The sequence below is a fragment of the Oncorhynchus mykiss genome, chromosome 12, assembly GCF_057628025.1.
Source record: "Oncorhynchus mykiss isolate SJ-2025 chromosome 12, ASM5762802v1, whole genome shotgun sequence".
Taxonomy (NCBI): domain Eukaryota; kingdom Metazoa; phylum Chordata; class Actinopteri; order Salmoniformes; family Salmonidae; genus Oncorhynchus; species Oncorhynchus mykiss.
In genome coordinates, this window is record NC_143033.1 from 46289230 (window position 1) to 46310146 (window position 20917).

At 41.7% G+C, this 20917-nt stretch overlaps 1 protein-coding gene across 1 annotated transcript; it reads right to left on the reverse strand.

Moving 5' to 3' along the window:
- Positions 1–7743: 7743 nt before the first annotated feature.
- On the reverse strand, positions 7744–19593 carry LOC110537676 (adapter molecule crk). The gene is made up of 3 exons (XM_021623902.3): positions 19023–19593; positions 9376–9992; positions 7744–8522 (listed from the first exon to the last, which is right to left on the reverse strand). The coding sequence occupies exons 1-3, from the start codon at positions 19240–19242 to the stop codon at positions 8388–8390; spliced, it is 972 nt and encodes a 323-aa protein (XP_021479577.2). The 5' UTR covers positions 19243–19593; the 3' UTR covers positions 7744–8387.
- Positions 19594–20917: the final 1324 nt, after the last annotated feature.

The following is a 20917-nucleotide window of genomic DNA, read 5'->3' on the forward strand; positions in this document are numbered from 1 at the left end:
GACGCAATACGAAACATATCCCAGTCCACGTGATGGAAGCAGTCTTGGAGTGTGGAATCAGCTTGGTCGGACCAGCGTTGGACAGACTTCAGCGTGGGAGCTTCTTGTTTTAGTTTCTGTCTGTAGGCAGAGATCAGCAAAATGGAGTCATGGTCAGCTTTTCCGAAAGGAGGGCGGGGCGGGGCCTTATATGCGTCGTGGAAGTTAGAATAACAAGGTTTTTCCAGCCCTGGTTGCGCAATCGATATGCTGATACAATTTAGGGAGTCTTGTTTTCAGACTAGCCTTGTTAAAATCCCCAGCTATAATGAATGCAGCCTCAGGATGTATGGATTCCAGTTTGCAAAGAGTCAAATAAAGTTCGTTCAGAGCCATCGATGTGTCTGCTTGGGGGGGAATATATACGGCTGTGATTATAATCGAAGAGAATTCTCTTGGTAGATAATGCAGTCGACATTTGATTGTGAGGAATTCTAAATCAGGTGAACAGAAGGATTTGAGTTCCTGTATGTTTCTGTGATCACACCACGTCTCGTTAGCCATAAGGCATACGCCCCCGCCCCTCTTCTTACCAGAAGGATGTTTGTTTCTGTCGGCGCGATGCGTGGAGAAACCCGCTGGCTGCACCGCCTCCGATAGCGTCTCTCCAGTGAGCCATGTTTCCGTGAAGCAAAGAACGTTACAGTCTCTGATGTCCCTCTGGAATGCTACCCTTGCTCGGATTTCATCAACCTTGTTGTCAAGAGACTGGACATTGGCGAGAAGAATGCTAGGGAGTGGTGCACGATGTGCCCGTCTCCGGTGTCTGACCAGAAGACCGCCTCGTTTCCTTCTTTTACGGAGTAGTTTTTTTGGGTCGCCGGCTGGGATCCATTCCGTTGTCCTGGTTGAAAGGCAGAACACAGAATCCGCTTCGCGAAAATCATACTCTTGGTTGTACTGATGGTGAGTTGACGCTGATCTTATATTCAGTAGTTCTTCTCGACTGTATGTAATGAAACCTAAGATGACCTGGGGTACTAATGTAAGAAATAACACGTAAAAAAAAAAAAACTGCATAGTTTCCTAGGAACAAGAAGCGAGGCGGCCATCTCTGTCGGCGCCATGGCAACCAACATGTAGATATGGCGGTGTGGGAACACTAACCTTATCAAGGTGTGTATAAAAAATGTTATCTCACTGATATGATATCCTAATGCTTCCAAAATTATACAGCAAGCGATGCATGGTAATGTTCAGACCGAGCGTCTGGGATCTTAAAACTTCTTAAGGATAGCCCCCTTTAAAAAAGAAATTTGTCTAAATGACATACCCAAATCTAACTGCCTGTAGCTCAGGCCCTGAAGCAAGGATATGCATATTCTTGGCACCATTTGAAAGGAAACACTTTCAAGTTTGTGGAAATGTGAATTGAATGTAGGAGAATATAACACAATAGATTTGGTAGAAGAAAATATAAAGAAAAAACCAACCAGTCTTTTTCTACCACCATCTCTGAAATGCAAAAGAAAGCTCATAGTTCTATCCATCACGCTGGTTGTATTTCCGATAGTGTCCACAAGATGGCGGTGTATATGCAAAGTTTCAGATGGATAACTTAAAGTATGACTGAACTACAAGACTTTTAGTGTGAAGTCCCCAGGTACATTTGGGCAAATCGTGAAGGAGACATTCGCATTCATTTTCCATTTTTCTGCAAGAATATCGTCAAATCTGTATACTTGGACTTTGTTTTAGCTTTCCAAGTATTAGTAGCCATATTATACGTTCAACATTAGCAAAACAATCAGTTTTCATAACTTCATAACTCTGAATATCCTTATAATTTTTGTCCAAAATGAAAAGGCATGCTGTCATACAAGGTTAGTAGCTATATTATTTGACATGTACATGGTTTACTCCCGTAAAGCCCAGCTCATTGGCTATCTAGCTAGCTTTGTTTGACCCCAATTGGTGCTTATTTGACAAAGATACAGTCGTTCAAGTGATGGCTGCCCGCGTCATCGGCGTGCCATGAAGGTTGTCGCTCTCTGACCAAATATGGTGTCCTATAGGATATACTACACGCCTAATGAAATCGTGAAGTCTTGTTACCTTCTAGGATCTCTGAGGAATAGATTCAAATGTGATTTGACTTGTTGAAACAACGTTTAGAGTGAGATTTTCAGATTCCTTTCTTTGCAAATTGAACGAGTGGAAATACAAAACGACCGTGCATGCTATATGGACCACTTTAGGATATGAAACATTATTTTATCTAACAAAACGACATTTCATGTTATCTCTGGGAATATAAGCTTTCAGCCGATATAAGACGCTTATATGTACCGCCATTTGTTGTTTCTCTAAAATCTGCGATCTTGACATAAGGCGTTGCATGATTTACAACTGTCCTGTTGATGGGACGCCGATCCTTAATTAAAACTCCCCTTGCAGAAGACGCCTTCGTCCAACGACTCTTATGTGTAATGTAATGCCATGGAACAGTCATGATCAAGGGCTAGCTAGCATTCAGTGTGTATTGTATCACTTCACTTTCAATGTGTGACAGTCAGAAGAGACATAGCCTATAAGTGACAAAAAAATGACCAAAATGTAAGAATGCCTGTATTTGTATTTATTATGGATCCCCATTAGCTGCTGCACTCTTCCTAGGGTCCAGCAAAATTAAGGCAGTTTATACAATTTTAAAAACATTACAATACATTCACAGATTTCACAACACACTGTGTTCCCTCAGGCCCCTACTCCACCACATATCTACAGTACCTAATCCATGTGTATGTATAGTGCGTATGTTATTGTATGTGTGTATGCATGTGTCTGTGCTGCTTCACAGTCCTATCAGGCGTTGGATGGAGACAAACACAAATTAAGACAGCAAATTGACACAATTGTAATAGGTTTTTATTTACTAAGGATATTAACACATTACATGCTACAGAAACTAAAAGGTAAAATGTGAACTTCAAATAATAGTGTTATATCACAATGGAACATCTTAAAATCAATTATCAATATTTTCACCCACTCCTGTCCTCTTCAAAAGAAAAGGGATGGCACGAAAGGAAAATTGTAATTGGGATAGGGCAATTTCATGTAATGGAATTACGCTGAGATTTCACTTTAAAAATGTATACCAAACAAAAGTGAATTTCAAAGTTTAACCATACAAACTCTATGCACAATTACTACTTATACATTTTTACAAAAAATATTTACAGGAAGAACTGTGCAGATAGTTTTTCCAGTAAGTGTTATTTTTTTGTTTGTAATTTACTGTTTAAATTGTTCAAATTAGTCATTGTGCATAGTTGTATGGTTTGTTATTAAACTTAAAAATAAAATATTTATTTTCTTTCTTTATTTTTTAAAACCAGAGTCTCAGCGTAATTCAGTTTCTGTGGAATTACCTACAAAAATACAGGAGAATGAAAACAGTTTGGCATGAATGATGATGAGGCATAAAAAAACAATCATCAGTAACAGAGGCAATATAAGAGATAAGGTGCAGAAAAGGGATTAAACGTTGAAAAATGTTTGTGAAAGGACACCATTTTAAAATCACTCATTAAAATCCAAGTATTCGTTGGTCCAAGGGCGAAAGTTGCTGGCCTATACTCCACTAGACAAAACGGTATCATATGATCATGGCCCTCTATGAAATGGAGACAGTCTCTTCAAGGCAAGCCTGAGATGGTTGGATGACAGACGGGTGTCACTGGATGCAACATGCAAGTACAACAGACACAACATGACCTGGCTCAACTGGCAACACATTGCAGAATGGTGTTGGTGGGAAATGTTCGAGAACATTTGAGCAATGTTAACCAAACAAAGTACAACAACTTCTTACACTATGAACATAATGGTAAAATACATACCCATCAGTGCCATACCAGAGGACAACATTAAAAAGCCAAAGACCAACAGAAAGCACATCAATTATTTGTTTCCTTTCAAGAAATCCAAACAGTATTGACAACAGAGTTCAAGAAAACTAGAAAGGGAAAATGAGAGGTGCCAGGTACATGTCCACAGCACCCTTCCCAGTCTGCAGTATTGACTTAAACAAATAATTCAAAGTTATGCAATAGGAGAACTCGGTCAGGCAGTTTAATGTCATATTTTCAGTTTGTCATTCATTTGTGTAAATCTCTCTCTGTCATTGCTAAATACAGATTGCATAATTTCTAATTCATTAAAACATATAGAAATATTATTTAACCCGGGCAACACGAGTCTGGTTGTGGTCTGGTTCAGTAGGGAGAAAACAAAACAGTGAAACTGGGAGGTAGCCTACTACCTGAACTTGACCAGTAAGAACTATTTGTTTTACCCCCTTCGCAAAACATTTTGCTACTTTGTACCCTACTGAACACAACCCTGGTGCGTTGTGTCATAGTTCAATCATCCTCTTGCCTTACTACTCCTCCTGTCACTGAACTCTGTTTATATCACATACAGAGCATAAAACCATTCAAACTTTTACAGACACATTTTAACTGTTCATTGTCTCGTAAATACAATGATTCTGCAGCCAACATAAGTTATGCAGATTGCCCTCAGTGCTGCCTTCAATAGAGCAAACGGTAGTGTCTTTGTGAACTTTAACATAGAAAACATCTGCACAGGGCTTTTAATTAATATTCTCACTCTTAGCATTATTAAAAAGTCTTGCAGCTTCATAGACATGGACTTGGAAGGAACGTAGGTTCTTACACTGTTGGGAAAGTTGAGCAACTATGCACATTTACACAATAATACCACAGGGTATAGTTGAGGGAGTAAGGAGTGTTTGGACTATAATTGTTCGGTTGGCAAAAAAAAACAACCCCAAAAAATAAGGAAATAAAATCTACCAACATTTCCACAAAAATACATGGCACTTCAGGTCATGTTATTTTCCTATTTCGGAAAGACAATTAACATCAATTAAAACAATTCAGACGAGGTAGAAAGGACAAAATAAACAGACCCTCCCCAAATGACGATGATTGGCCTAAAACACTCACATGTGCCTACGATTGGTCAATATACCTACCCATGTTACTATGATCGATGTGCCTTTCACCCACACAGTCCTTTAGCAATGTAGTGTAATCATCTGATGAGGACGTTTAGCATACTGCGGTGTATCTGGCACGTCAGTGGCTGGATGTGTCATAACTGTGCCCAGAGGGTAGGTACTGGGTGAGAGGATGATAGATTGGCACTAAGGGAGACACTAGGGAAATTAACTTGGTCATGTTCAGTCGGGAGGAAAGGTTTTGAAAAGGGGAGGTACTACCCAAACTTGTCCGATAAGAAACATTCAATATCGTTTTCTGTTGCATAACTTTTTTTAAAACTTTCAACATGGTGCCCTACTGAATACAACCCAGACCTAACTTAGAGCTCCCAGTTGAAACGTAGCTGACAGAAACAATGAATACAGTCAACTTAAAAACGTGTATGTATATTTACTGTGTTTGCTACGACCACGTGGGAGGGAAACTAGGGGAGACACCAAAGGATTAAGGCTGCGGCTTTCTGTCGAGTGTGACAATGTGAACTTATGCATCACAGTGCTGGGAACTAAGTCTGCATCATTTCAAATGTGACGTTAACAGGTTCCATCTGCCAAAAGGCCTTTATGTACACTAAAACATCACTGTAATCTGTAGGTGCCTCTAGTGTCTTTAGCATAGGGGAGGTCCGGGAGGAAATGGATCAGACCATGTAACAAATGAATGAGACAGGTGGAGGAGACTGACAGGATGGGAGAGGAGGGGACTTGGCAAATCAAAGTAAGAGGAGAGAGGGCGGTGTTGGTATATTTACATTTTTCTGTCATTGTCTGGCCACTGTATACCCTCCTCCTTATATGACCATTTCTCAAAACAATGAGGCGGACTGGACGAAGGCCCGATACCTGACAGTCCTAAGGAATGTCTCCACTTCCTCCCCAGACAGTCATCATAGTGTTTCAGATAGACGCATAACAGTGACCAAACAAAGCGTGAGGGTTTGTTCACACACAGGGCAACGAAAAAACAAAACATTTAACATAATATTTAGCATGTAATGATATATATATACAGTACCAGTCAGAAGTTGACACCTACTCATTCAAGGGTTTTTATTTTTACTATTTTCTACATTGTAGAATAGTCTAGACATCAAAACTATAAAATAACATAGTAACCAATCATGTAGTAACCAAAACAGTGGTAAACAAATCAAAATATATTTTATATTTGTGATTCTTCAAAGTAGCCACCCTTTGCCTTGATGATAGCTTTGCACACTCTTGGCATTCTCTCAACCAGCTTCATGAGGCAGTCACCTGGAGTGCATTTCAATTAACAGGTGTGCCTTATTAAAAGTTAATTTCTTCTTCTTCTTCTTCTTAATGCGTTTGAGCCAATCAGTTGTGTTGTGACAAGGTAGGGTTGGTATACAGAAGATAGCCCTATTTGGTAAAAGACCAAGTCCATATTATGGCAAAAACAGCTCAAATAAGCAAAGAGAAACTACAGTGCATCATTAATTTAAGACATGAAGGTCAGTCAATCCGGAAAATGTCAAGAACATAGAAAGTTTCAAAGCAGTCGCAAAAACGATCTCTGCATGTGTGGTTCCCACCATGAAGCATGGAGAAGGAGCTGTGATGGTGTGGGGGTGCTTTGCTGGTGACACTGTCTGTGATTTATTTAGGATTCAAGGTACACTTAACCAGCATGGCTACCACAGCATTCTGCAGCGATACGCCATCCCATCTGGTTTACACTTTGTGGGACTATCATTTGTTTTTCAACAGGACAATGACCCAACATCTCCAGGCTGTGTACGGGCAATTTGACCAATAGGGAGAGTGATGGAGTGCTGCATCAGATAACCTAGCCTCCACAATCAACCAACCTCAACCCAATTGAGATGTTTTGGGATGAGTTGAACTGCAGAGTGAAGGAAAAGCAGCCAACGTGGGAACTCCTTCAAGACTGTTGGAAAAGCATCCCAGGTGAAGCTGGTTGAGAGAATGCCAAGTGTACAAGCTGTCATCAAGGCAAAGGGTGGCTACTTTGAAGATTCACAAATATAAAATATATTTTATTTGTTTAACACGTTTTTGGTTACTACATGATTCCATGTGTTATTTCATAGTTTTGATGTCTCATTATTATTCTACAATGTAGAAAATAGTAAAAATAAAGAAACTCTTGAATGAGTTGGTGTGTCCAAACTTTTGACTGGTACTATATTATATATATATATCTGCCCAAAAAAAGGAAACGCCAATAGTGTCTTAATAGGGCGTTGTGCCACCATGAGCCAGAACAGCAATGTGCCTTGCCATAGATTATACACGTTTCTGGATGGAACTCTATTGGAGGGATGTGACACCATTCCATGAGAAATTCTATCATTTGGTGTTTTGTTGGTGGTCTCAAGCGCCACTCCAGAATCTCGCATAAGTGTACAATTGGGTTGAGATCTGGTGACAGATGGCCACATCATATGGTTTACATCGTTTTCATGCTCATCAAACCATTAAGTGACCATTAATGCCCTGTGGATGGGGGCATTGTCATCCTATGGGGGCATAGCCATGTTAGCCAAAACAATGCCTGCCCAGCATTTTCATACATGACCCTAAGCATGTTGGGATGTTAATTGCTTAGGAATTGCTGAGGAACCGCACCTGTGTGAAAGCACCTGCTTTCAAAATACTTTGTATCCATCATTTACTCAAGTGTTTCCTTTCTTTTGGCAGTTGCTGTACCTGTCATAATTCTATCATAATATTTTTCATTTCAGTACAAAAAGAGGACTTGGGGGTTTGTAGTGTGGGGTTTGTAGCAGAGAGGGGCTGGGTTAGAGCCCCTGTGGTGAGTAGTGGAGTGTGCTGTGGTAACTCCTGCTGTCTGTGAAGTGCAGCAATGGTCGGTTTCAGTCGCAGTGAGCATCTGTCTCCACAAGAGGGAGTCAAAATTAGGAGTCAGGATGGCTACTCTTCTCACTGCCAAGTTCACAGTCCGTTACTACAAAAGGGTGATCCATGAGTCTGTGAGAGAAGCCACATATACACAAGTATCTGAATTGTGTGCGTGCGTACGTGTGTATGTGTGTGTAGAGGAGGATTTCGTGGATAACATGGGAGAGGGGTCATAAACGCTGCTGTGTGTCGTGTATCAGGACTTCAATACTGGGGTGGAAGTGTAAACTCTATTCTGTGTGTGTATGTGAAGGGAGGGGAGTGTACTCCAGCCCCATTGGCAACAACAGCTGCTGAGTTGCAACTCCTGACCACTGTAGTCCGTATATCCTGTGTGCTCTTTCTATCATTTGTGAGAAACAATCACAGAGGGATTTTGTGAAGTGAGGAGTGAGACTAAGTGTGTCTCTCAGCTCTCATCCTCAGGGTGTTGGTGGTCCAGAAGCCGGACGTGCGTGAAGGGAAAGTGGCCATGCTTGCCCTTGCACTCGCCCTCCCACTGGCCGTTCACGTTGATCTTGGTCACTTTTACCATGTCTCCGACCTGCAGAAACACACACAGGTTAGAATATAGAGATAGATTGGAAAGAAACAAGACCTTCAGGGGTCTGTAATGTGTGGCTCTTAAAAAGCCTTTATCGGGCTCAATGGTGTTCTATAATTAGTCATTTAAAGTAGCCTAATCAATCAACTATAATCTCTAACCCAGGTCAGTTTCCACTTCAAATACACTCAGGGATGGGATTGACCCAAACCCTGTAAGCGAATTAATAAGCTACAAAGCAGCACAGTCCTACTAAGCCTGTGTTACACACTACACCCATGCCCCATCTATAATCTCCATGCTGCTTCACTTTCTGCAGTGCAAATACATGGGTGCATCCCAAATGGCACCCTGGCCTATTCCTTACGTAGTGCAGAACCTTTAACCAAAAGCATTGCACTTCATAGGGAATCGGGTGCCATTTGGGACTTAGCCCATGTTCCTCTCATGACATACAGTATACCAGTGGGTGTGTTTCTTCACAGGAACGCTCTTTACCAAACGTGAGATTGGACACATGAGCTGCAAGACATGAACTGTGAGGCAACCTTTGCTCAGGAATTGCCATTTGTACTGTACGACTCAACAACAACAAAAATCAAGGGAAAACTATGCATGAACCCATAATGTATGTTATTGTGTGTATTTGCACGTGCGTATGTTCGAGTGTGCCTGCCTGCGTTTGCATATGTATGCTTACAGGCAAGAGTAAGCAATTGCAGCAGCACCCTGGCTCTCAGAGCAGAGAAAATATATAGGCACATGACATGAAACAGAAAAGAGGGAGAGAGCGCCATAGACGGGTGGAGAACAGGGGGACAGAGGAAGGCGAAGAAAGGGGGCGAACCAATACCTCCAAGGCGAGCGCCGTCTTGTCGTAGGCGTTGGGCACTCTCTTCTGAATGGCACGGGCGTAGACAGGCCCATTCTGCAGGTTGGGCAGGGGTGTATTGCCCACAGGCTGGGCATACTGGCCCGGCTCCCCCAGAGGCGGGGGCAGCTGGGGAGCTGCTCCGTCGGTAGTGCTGGCTCCAACACCTGCCGGTACTCCGCCTACTCCTCCTGCCCCGCCAGGCCTCCCTGCCGCCGGAGCAACCACGGAGTTGGGCGAGGCAGGCCGGTACTTCTCCACGTAGGGCACGGGAATCATGCCGACACGGCCCTCTTGGTTGGCCGCGTTCCACCACTGCTCCTCAGGCTTCTCCAGCACGCGCAGCACGTCGCCCTTGCGGAAGGGCAGGTCCTCCTCGTCGTTGCCAGGGAAGTCGAAGAGGGCGCGAACAAACTCTGCCTCCTGTAGGGCGCCGCCTGATGCAGCGGCGGCACAGCTCACGAAGCCTGCATGCTTGGCCTTGCTGATGGGCTCGATCAGAGTGGTGGTGTCCAGGTAGTGGATCTTGTAGAACTCCAGCAGGGCGGGTAGGGCGTCAAACTCCTGATCCCCGATGCGGAACCGTGGGGGGGCCAGACCTGGCGGGCGAGGCAGGGGGAAAGGATGGGGCAGTTTGTTATGTCATGCCATTACCCCGGCTGATCTAACAACGCATGGTGGACCAATGGGTGATTTTCCCTTCTGCCTCAACGGCAGTGTTGTACTAAATGAAGGTCTGACATTGATGCAATTAATTTTGTTGAAATTGTTTATGTAAAAGCTGATGTTGGCTTAGGTCTCATGCTTTTATAGAGTTATCCCAAGCTGAGGTGACCTAGGCTCCTGCTGTTGCCTACCCTATTCTGGAGAAAACCACTCTCCTGTGTCATGACGTTGGCCTGGGGGTAGGTTTATGACAGTCATAAATACCTCTTCCCCCCTTTTTCCTCTCTGTACCCTACTGAAGTTACATTTGCAAAACACTTGGTTAACATAGAGATTCTGGGAACATCAGAAGGTGGGGGGGGAAATTAACTATATTCTGGTAATCAGACCAATTTAACATATGCGGTGGTACTTAATGAATATGATGTCAGTTCAGTTGTCATCTGATACATTCTCATCAATGATAAAATGACAAACTCTACAGTGGAAAGTCTACACATCAGAGTTATCGGATTCACATGGAATTGTTGTTCAATTTAAATGTTTGAATAAGAAATTATTATTTTAGCTTCTAAAATGTGAGATTTGGGTTTTCATAAGAAAGGGCTCTGCTCAATCAGTGGCCCGCCCCTGTGAAGGGACATGGGCTATAAAACTTTTCAAACACGCCCTCCTCTCCCTTCCTATATAAGCCCTTGACGACAATATAACCTGCTGTTCCAAGGACATGAGGACAACGGTCCGATGTTAGAATGGTTCAGATAATAACTACAGAACAAAGCCAACATCAGCGTGAGCTTTGGTTGCGAATGGTATGAACTTTGAACTCTTATTCACTACAGAAGTGATACCTCCTAGCCGTTGAGTTAGCAACAGCCGCTGCAAACGAGCGTTAGGAAGGAACAGACAGAGTATCCCGTCTATCACCCAACGACGTTACTACAACGTATTCAATTTACCAGCAGAGACATTCTTCAAAAGAACAAAGGACTCGGTTGGGCAACACGGCCTTCCATCTACCATCAACCTACCGAAGTGCAGCTCAGAGTAAATATTTATTGCATTTTTCTTTTCCAAATGGGCGGTAATTTAGAATGCATAAGATACTATATTTATGATAGCACAGCTTCGCCCTTTGTTCCTCAGTCTTCCCGCTCTTTCACTCAAACCCAGCCCCTTTTATTTTGTGTAACAAGCTGTCATATCTGTTCCGCCCGCTAGGGACGTTTTCCTTTATGACGTAATTTGTAATCAAGTTATGATTTAATTATGTGTAATTAGTTAGGTATTTAGTAAATAAATAATTAAAGCCAATTTTGTATTGCTGGTTCAACTTGTTAGCCAGGGTTCGTGCAGATAACCAATAATTTACAACTTTCAGATGAGACTGAATTAAGATGACAATTAATATTGACTGCTATTGATGTAAAATATTACCAGGTCTTTAAGAGTTTATTCGGAAGATAACAGCTCTATAAATATTATTTTATGGTGCCCGACTCTCTAGTTACTTATGCGGTAGTGTAGCCTAGTGGTTAGAGCGTTGGACTAGTAACCGAAAGTTTGCAAGTTCAAATCCACAAGCTGACACGGTACAAATCTGTCGTTCTGCCCTTGAACAAGGCAGTTAACCCACTGTTCCTAGGCCGTCATTGAAAATAAGAATATGTTCTTAACTGACCTGCCTAGTTAAATAAAGGTAAAATATAAATTACATTATTAGCTCAATAAGGTAATATTAATTACGGAGAAATTATTTTACAGAACAGCATGTCATATCACTTAATTCGACATAGCCAAAAACACGACACCTGGAAGAGCCTCACAGCTAAAAAAAGATTCTGACAATGGAGCCTTAACAAAAAATGTGTCTCAAGTCAAGGAGTTAGCTGAAATAGTTAGTATTTAAGTCTCCCACGTCTTCACATACAGCATGCATACGCTCCCAGTCACAATTTTTTTGCAAGTTTATTAAGAAAAACAAATCTGTTCAAGGGGGTTGTCGTCATAATACATTTCAATGCCACCCAGTGTCTGGGTCTAAGAAGACACAGGCCTACTCATTCAATAGTTTGATTAAATTTCAAAGCATAGCTAATCGTCACACCATTGTCTTCCGACAGGTGGCGTCATTTTAACGTGATACGCAGTTGCCATCTGTATTACAAATCGTGGAACTAATCTCTGAAAAACGTGATTTTGCTCATCCGCTTCCACTAGTTCCTAAATCACTCCACTATGATACACTGGGCTGGCTACTACGGCAAACCATGCTCGACGAGCTGTGCAAACTTCCTCCAGTTAGAAGCATACTTCTAGCTTGTTTGAATGGCCATTGTGGTAGCTCATTTGCAAGCTTGCCGATTAAGTTCTATGGCACTAAAGTTATGGGACTGTTCTCAGAAATCACATGTATCTGACAGCTGGTACTGTGCCTCGCTACTGTAACATTTAGCCAGTGCCATAACATCGCAGATTGAGCAGTGAACTAGTCACGGCAGAACAGAAACTGCATTATCATTAAAACATGAACTGTGCTATTAGCTGGAATTTCACTACAGTGGATAGCTACAGCGCCTTCAGAAAGTATTCACAACTCTGACTTTTTCCACATGTTGTTGTGTTACAGCCTTTTGTCACTGTCAAGGTGAAAAGGAAGGCTGTTCAGAACAAAAATATCTCAAAACATGCATCCTGTTTGCAACAAGGCACTAAAGTAATACTGCAATAAAAGTGGCAAAGCAAAAATATTTTTGTCCTGAATACAGAGTTATGTTTAGGGCAAATCCAATAGAACACATTACTGGGTACCACTCTCTATGGTTTCCGAGCTCGTCACAGGTGCACCTCAGCCACGCTCAAGGTACTAAACGATATCATAACCGCCATCGATAAAAGACAGTACTGTGCAGCCGTCTTCATCGACCTAGCCAAGGCTTTCTACTCTGTCAATCACCGTATTCAGACTCAATAGCCTTGGTTTCTCAAATGACTGCCTCGCCTGGTTCACCAACTACTTCGCAGACAGAGTCCAGTGTGTTAAATCGGAGGGCCTGTTGTCCGGACCTCTGGCAGTCAATTCTCAGGTCGACTCTTTTCTCTGTATAAATCAATGATTTCGCTCTATTTTGGAACAAAAAAATCTAACATTTTTTTCAGAATGGCACAAATTCCCTGATATCAGGGTACTCATGTCAACATGTTTGCTTTCAGAGCATATTTGATCCCAAATTATAAGGGGGATTCCCTGATCCACCTCTACGCAGATGACACCACTCTGTATAAATCTGGCCCTTCTTTGGACACGGTGTTAACTAACCTCCAAACGAGCTTTGATGCCATACAACACTCCTTCTGTGGCCTCCAACTGCTCTTTAACGCTAGTAAAACCAAATGCATGCTTTTCAACCGTTCACTGCCCGCACCTGTCCGCCCGACTAGCATAACTACCCTGGACGGTTCTGATGTAGAATATGTGGACAACTACAAATACCTAGGTGTCTGGCTAGACTGTAAACTATCCTTCCAGACTCATATTAAACATCTCCAATCGAAAATTAAATTTAATTAAATTTAATTAAATCTAGAATCGGCTTTCTATTTCGCAACAAAGCATCCTTCACTCACGCCGCCAAACTTACCCTAGTAAAACTGACTATCCTACCGATCCTCGACTTCGGCGATGTCATCTACAAAATAGCTTACAATACTTTACTCAGCAAATTGGATGCAGTCTATCACAGTGCCATCCGTTTTGTTACCAAAGCCCCTTAAACCACCCACAACTGCGACCTGTATGCTCTACTCAACTGGCCCTCGCTACATATTTGTCGCCAGACCCAATGGCTCCAGGTCATCTATAAGTAGGTAAAGCTCTGACTTATCTCAGCTCACTGGTCACGATAACAACTCCCTCCCGTAGCACGCGCTCTGCTATTTTCTGCTCTTTTGCACACCAGTATCTCTACTTGCACATCATCTGTTCATTTATCACTCCAGTGTTAATCTGCTAAATTGTAATTACTTCGCTACTATGGCCTATTTATTGCCTTCCTCCTCACGCCATTTGCACACACTGTATATAGACTTTTTCCCTATTGTGTTATTGACTGTACGCTTGTTTATTCCATGTGTAATTCTGTGTTGTTGTTTGTGTTGCACTGCTTTGCTTTATCTTGGCCAGGTCGCAGTTGTAAATGAGAACTTGTTCTCAACTAGCTTTCCTGGTTAAATAAAGGTGAAATATTATTAATATTTTTTTAAATAAATATTTTCAAGCACAGTCATGTTATGGGTATGCTTGTAATCATTAAGGACTGGGGAGTTAAATCTATGGCAAGAATTGAAAATGGTTGTCTAGCATTGATCAACAACCAAATTGACCGAGCTTCAAGAATTTTGAAAATAATAAATGGGCAAATATTGTATAATCCAACTGTTTAAAGCTCTTCGGGACTTACCGAGAAAGCCTTACAGCTGTAATCGCCACCAAAGGTGGTTATAACCTTTGGCGATAAATTCTTGAGTAAATGAGATATTTATGCATTTAATTTAATATATTTGGTAACATTAATGAAAACATGTTTTCACTGCCATTATGGGGTATTGTGTGATGGGCGAGAAAAATATTTAATCCATTTTGAATTCAGGCTGTAACACAAAATGTGGAATAAGTCAAAGGGTATGAATACTTTCTGAAGGCACTGTAGGCTAGAGGGAGTATTCAGCATGGAGTGTGTGAACTGGCGTTGTTAGCATCCCTTTAGTTTCATATGGATTGAGGAGGCTGATTCAGCTAGCAAGCACAATAGCTTCTAGCTAATTGTCGCGCACATTCCGAAATTCACAACCACTAAACTTCTTAGAGGTAAAATCAAGTAGTTAAGACATGCTCGGGAATAAAACGTCAAATTAGCTATGGATGTATCATTTTTGGTAGGATTAATTCAGACAAATGTTAAAAAACGCACAAAAAGCTTTTTTCTCAGTTTGTGCAGAAATGTATTTACTTCCCTGTTAGTGAGCATTTCTCCTTTGTCAAGATAATCAATCCACCTGATAGGTGTGGCATATCAAGAATCTGATTATACAGTAGAGGTCGACCGACTATGTTTTTCAACGCTGATACCTATATACCGATTATTGGAGGATTTAAAAAAGCCGATACCGATAAATCTGACAATTTTAAAGAAATGTATTTATTTATTTATTTGTAATAATGACAATTACAACAATACTGAATGAACACTTATTTTAACTTAATATAATACATCAATCAAATCAATTTAGCCTTAAATAAATGATGAAACATGTTCAATTTGGTTTAAATAATTCAAAAACAAAGTGTTGGAGAAGTAAAAGTGCAATATGTGCCATGTAAAAGAGCTAACGTTTAAGTTCCTTGCTCAGAACATATGAAACCTGGTGGTTCCTTTTAACATGAGTCTTCAAAATTCCCAGTTAAGACGTCTTAGGTTGTAGTTATTATAGGAATTATAGAACTATTTCTCTCTACACCATTTGTATTTCATATACCTTTGACTATTGAATGTTCTTGTAGGCACTTTAGTATTGCCAGTGTAACAGTATAGCTTCCGTCCCTCTCTCCTCGCCCCTGCCTGGGCTCGAACCAGGAACACATCGACAACAGCCACCCTCGAAGCATCGTTACCCATCGCTCCACAAAAGCCGCGGCCCTTGCAAAGCAAGGGGAACAACTTCTCCAAGTCTCAGAGCGAGTGACGTTTGAAACGGTATTAGCGCGCACCCCGCTAACTAGCTAGCAATTTCACATCGGTTACACCAGCCTAATCTCAGGAGTTGATAGGCTTGAAGTCATAAACAGTGCAATGCTTGAAGCATTGCGAAGAGCTGCTGGCAAACGCACGAAAGTGCTGTTTGAATGAATGCTTACGAGCCTGCTGCTGCCTACCATGCTCAGTCAGACTGCTCTATCAAATATCAAATCATAGACTTAATTATAACATAATAACACACAGAAATACAAGCCTTAGGTCATTAATATGGTCAAATCCGGAAACTATAATTTCAAAAATAGAACGTATATTCTTTCAGTGAAATACGGAAACCGTTCTGTATTTTATCTAACGGGTGGCATCCATAAGTCTAAATATTCCTGTTACATTGCACAACCTTCAATGTTATGTCATAATGACGTAAAATTCTGGCAAATTAGTTCGCAACGAGCCAGGCGGCCCAAACTGTTGCATATACCCTGACTCTGCGTGCAATGAACGCAAGAGAAGTGACACAATTTCCCTAGTTTGATATTTTTATTTTACCTTTATTCAACTAGGCAAGTCAGTTAAGAACAAATTCTTATTTTCAATGACACCCAATGAACAGTGGGTTAACTGCCTTGTTCAGGGGCAGAGCGACAGATTTGTACCTTGTCAGCTCAGGGATTTGATCTTGCAACCTTCCGTTTACTAGTCCAACACTCTAACACTCTAACCACTAGGCTACGCTCCTTCCCCATATTGCGTGCTAACATGTCTTTTAACTAAATATGCAGGTTTAAAAATATATACGTCTATGTATTGATTTTAAGAAAGGCATTGATGTTTATGGTTAGGTACATTCGTGCAACGATTATGCTTTTTTTCCGCAAATGTGCTTTTGTTAAATCAGACCCTGTTTGGCGAAGTTAGCTGTCTTCGTTAGGAAGAAATAGTCTTCACAGTTCGCAACGTGCCAGGCGGCCCAATCTGCTGCATATACCCTGACTCTGTTGCACAGAACGCAAGAGAAGTGACAATTCCCCTAGTTAAAATAAATTAATGTTAGCAGGCAATATTAACTAAATATGCAGGTTTAAAAATATATACTTGTGTATTGATTTTAAAGAAAGGCATTGATGTTTATGGTTAGGTACACATTGGTGCAACAACTTTTTTCGCAAATGCGCTTGTTATATCATCACCCGTTTAGGTGAAGTAGGCTGTGATTCGATGAGAAATTAACAGGCACCGCATCGATTATATGCAACGCAGGACAAGCTAGATAAACTAGCAATATCATCAACAATGTGTAGTTAACTAGTGATTATGTTAAAAATGATTGTTTTTTTATAAGATACGTTTAATGCTAGCTAGCACCTTACCTTGGCTCCTTGCTGCACTCGCATAACAGGTAGTCAGACTGCCACGCAGTCTCCTCGTGGAGTGCAATGTAATCGGCCATGATCGGTGTCCAAAAATGTTGATTACCGATTGTTATGAAAACTTGAAATTGGCCCTAATTAATCAGCCATTCCGATTAATCGGTCAACCTTTATTATACAGCATTATACATTACAGAGGTGCACCTTGTGTTGGGGACAAAAGGCCACTAAAATGTGCAGTACAACACAATGCCACAGATGTTTAAAGTTGAGGGCACATGCAATTGCCTTGCTAACTGCAGGAATGTCCACCAGAGCTGTTGCCAGAGAATTTTATGTTCATTTATCTACCATAAGTCGCCTCCGTCGTTTTAGAGAACTTGGCAGTACGTCCAACCTGCCTCACAACCGCAGAACACATGTAACCATGCCAGCCCAGGACCTCCACTTCAAGCTTCTTCAGCTATGGGATCGTGTGAGACCAGCCACCTGCACAGATGATGGAACTGAGAAGTATTTCTGTCTGTAATAAAGCCCTTTTGTGGGGAAAAACTCATTCTGATTGGATGGGCCTGGCTTCCTAATGGCTGCGCCCATGCTCAGTCATGTGTCATAGATTAGGCCCTAATGAATTTATTTCAATTGACTGATTTCCTTATATGAACTGCACCTCAGTAAAATCATTGAAATTGTTGCATGTTGCGTTAATATTTTGGTTTAGTATAGCTAAATTACGTGGTTAGCTTCTTCCATAATCAAGCTTCTATTGGTAACAGCAGATAATTCCCTCCTGGATCAAGAGACTTGCTGTCTAATATTGGTTTTCTGCATGCAGCATTTTTTTAGTTACTTGTATAACATTGAGCTGGGATGTCTGTCCTGCAAATACTTTAGGTCAGAGATTGTATAAAATGTTCTCAATACCCTCGTTGGCATTTAGTTAGCATTCTCTATGGGATTGTACATGTACTTGTTAGCATTGCTAACCTTCGGATGAAAAAGGCTGTGGGGTTTGAAAATAGTGCCCCTTGTGTTGGGTATGAAGGTATAACAATCTGGATATCGCCAAAGCTTTATCATATCAGTGTTTGCGAGTTATCAGAGATATGGGATGCGCTAATTTCAAAGTTGCATATTCGAGTCGCATCAAGGAGACTTTTTGCACGTAGCTAACCCTAACCATAAACATAATCCTTATATGTTACATTAATTATTCTAACCTGCTGCGTAAAGTCACTTCTGATATTGGCAGCATCCCATCTGTCAAAAACACAGATCAGTGCAGATGGTCGTTACAATATCAGAATGAGGTAACAAATAAGAACTGAGCCTGTGTATAAAAAAAAAACAGGGCAGGAACACAGGCATTCCACACACACCATTCGGAATAGTCATCCTCCAATTGTGACAGCCTGTCCATTCATTCACAGGATCAGCCCAACCCACTCCTTTCACTCCGTCTACCAGGTTCTTACTAAACAGAAAGTACCTAAAACTCCAGCTGACAAAACTAAAACAGACCTTTGAAAATCCACTATTAGTTTTTTTTTTTTAAACAGCCACCACCAGTCTTATATACTGTATGTAGTTCACTAAGCACACGCTAGCTACATGACCACCACAGCTAACGACGTAACGTTAGGGTTGCTTCCGTTGCAACATAATAATACAGTATATTCAGTCCTTAGCTAACATCAGTAGACATCTAACTAACGTTAACTAGATGTTCATAGCTTAGCCAGAGTGTTTAAACAAATAGCTTCGGTCTTTGGTTTAGCTTAGCTAACTAGCTATGTCTGTCTGGTGTAACGTCAGTTAGCTGGCTAGCTCGCTATCTTACCTGATCCAGATTGCCGGTTGTTACTGATGCTGTTAATTATATAATGTGAGACTTTTGAGTTTTCTGAGACGGATAGCACGTAGTCCCCAGGACTGGTAATCGAGTCCCTGACTAGGAACACGCCATGTCTCTGACCCTGCAAGAGAGAAACCGCCTCCTGTCGGCTCAACCTTCCCCAGTACCAGCTAGCACGGTCCTCGGCATCAAAATTCCCGGCCATGGCTCCAAATCCACTCCGAGGATCCAAGGCCTTCCCCTTGCCTCTCCCTATTCGCAATCGGGATTCATCTCATACAAAAACTTTGGTTCACTAAGGAACACGCTCCGGGAAAAAATCATGGCATCGATACCGCTTTAAACCGTTACATCTATGTACATTTCACAGAGTCCCACGAAACAATACAGTTAACCCCTTAATTAAGAATTAATTGTGGCAACCAGAAATCTATAATTTATTTGTCAAGGCGTTTTAAAATAAATCTCTTAAGTAATTTGCAATATAAAACTCAGAGGCTGAAATGGCGGATCTTTGGGGAAAGATTGACCTCATCCACCGGATGTAATGAGGTGTAGCTAGTCATGATGGAGCATGTCAAGATGGGCATCACATCCATCCATTTTGAGAAGGTCGAGAAATAATATTGATGAATCAATTACCAAAAGTTCACCTCTGACTTCAACTCATCTGGTTGCTTGTTGAATATTAGACTACCTGGTTATTTAGCCAGGACTGCAGAATTTTGTTATTGATGAATATAAGTAAAGTCTATGCAGCTTCAACAATTTGACACTAGATGTCAATCAAATGCCACTTAATTGTATTTACATTTGACATTTTTGTCATTTAGCAGGCGGTCTTATGCATAGCGACTTACAATTAATAAGTCATTCATCTTAAATTAGCTAGGTGTGACAAACACATATCTCAGTCATAGTAAGTACATTTTTCCTCAAAAAGTACTTATCAGCAAAGTCAGTGCTAGGGGGGAAACGACTCAAGTGCTAGTGTTAGTTCATGCTGTGGGATTATTTAAGGTATTCTTTGAAGAGTTACGGTTTCAGATTTTTTTGGAATGGAATAAATGGAACAGAGTCAAACATGTGGTTTCCATATGTTTGATACCTTTCCAGTTATTCCATCCAAGCCATTAAAATGAGCCTGTCCTCCTATAGCACCTCCCACCAGAACAGAAACCTCGTACGGTAAAAGTTGAATACCCCTGTTGTAAAGCATGAACCTGCAGGATAAAGTCACTGCTTTGATGTTTTCAGAGAATGACAGGATGTTGTCTAGGGTCACGCCAAGGTTTATGAGGGGGACACCGTGGAGTTGTCAACCGTGATGTAGAGGTCTTGGAGCGGGCAGGCCTTCCCCGGGAGGAAGAGCAGCTCCGTCTTGTCGAGGGTGAGCATGAGGTGGTGGGCCAACAACCAAGCAGAGATATCTGCCAGGCACGCAGAGATGCGTTGCCACCTGGGTGGCAGAAGGGGGAAAGGAGAAAAGTAGTTGAGTGTCATCCGCATAGCAATGATAGGAGAGACCATGTGAGGATATGATGGTGCCTAGTGACTTGGTTTATAGAGCGAAGAGGAGAGGGCCTAGAACCGAGCCCTGTGGGACACCAGTAGCGAGAGTACGTGGTGCACACACAGATCCTCTCCACATCACCTGGTAGGAGTGGCCTGCCAGGTGGGATGCAATCAAAGAGTGTGCAGAGTCGGAAACGCCAAGCCCTGAGAGGGTTGAGAGGAGGACCTGATGGTTCACGGTGTCGAAGGCAGCGTATAGAGGAGAGCGAGTCAGCTTTGGCAGTGCGGAGAGCCTCCATGACAGAGGAGAGCAGTCTCAGTTGAGTGACCTATCTTGAAGCCTAGGGAAGATGTAAGGGGAATCA

What these genes read in the sequence shown, in the direction of transcription:
- LOC110537676 (XM_021623902.3), bottom strand. Translation starts at nt 19,242, where the DNA reads ATGGCCGGGAATTTTGATGCCGAGGACCGTGCTAGCTGGTACTGGGGA. An exon ending in CAACCGGCAATCTGGATCAG is followed by an intron (nt 9,993 to 19,022) that starts GTAAGATAGCGA and finishes CTCGCCCGCCAG; the next exon opens with GTCTGGCCCCCCCACGGTTC. An exon ending in AGACGGCGCTCGCCTTGGAG is followed by an intron (nt 8,523 to 9,375) that starts GTATTGGTTCGC and finishes GTGTTTCTGCAG; the next exon opens with GTCGGAGACATGGTAAAAGT.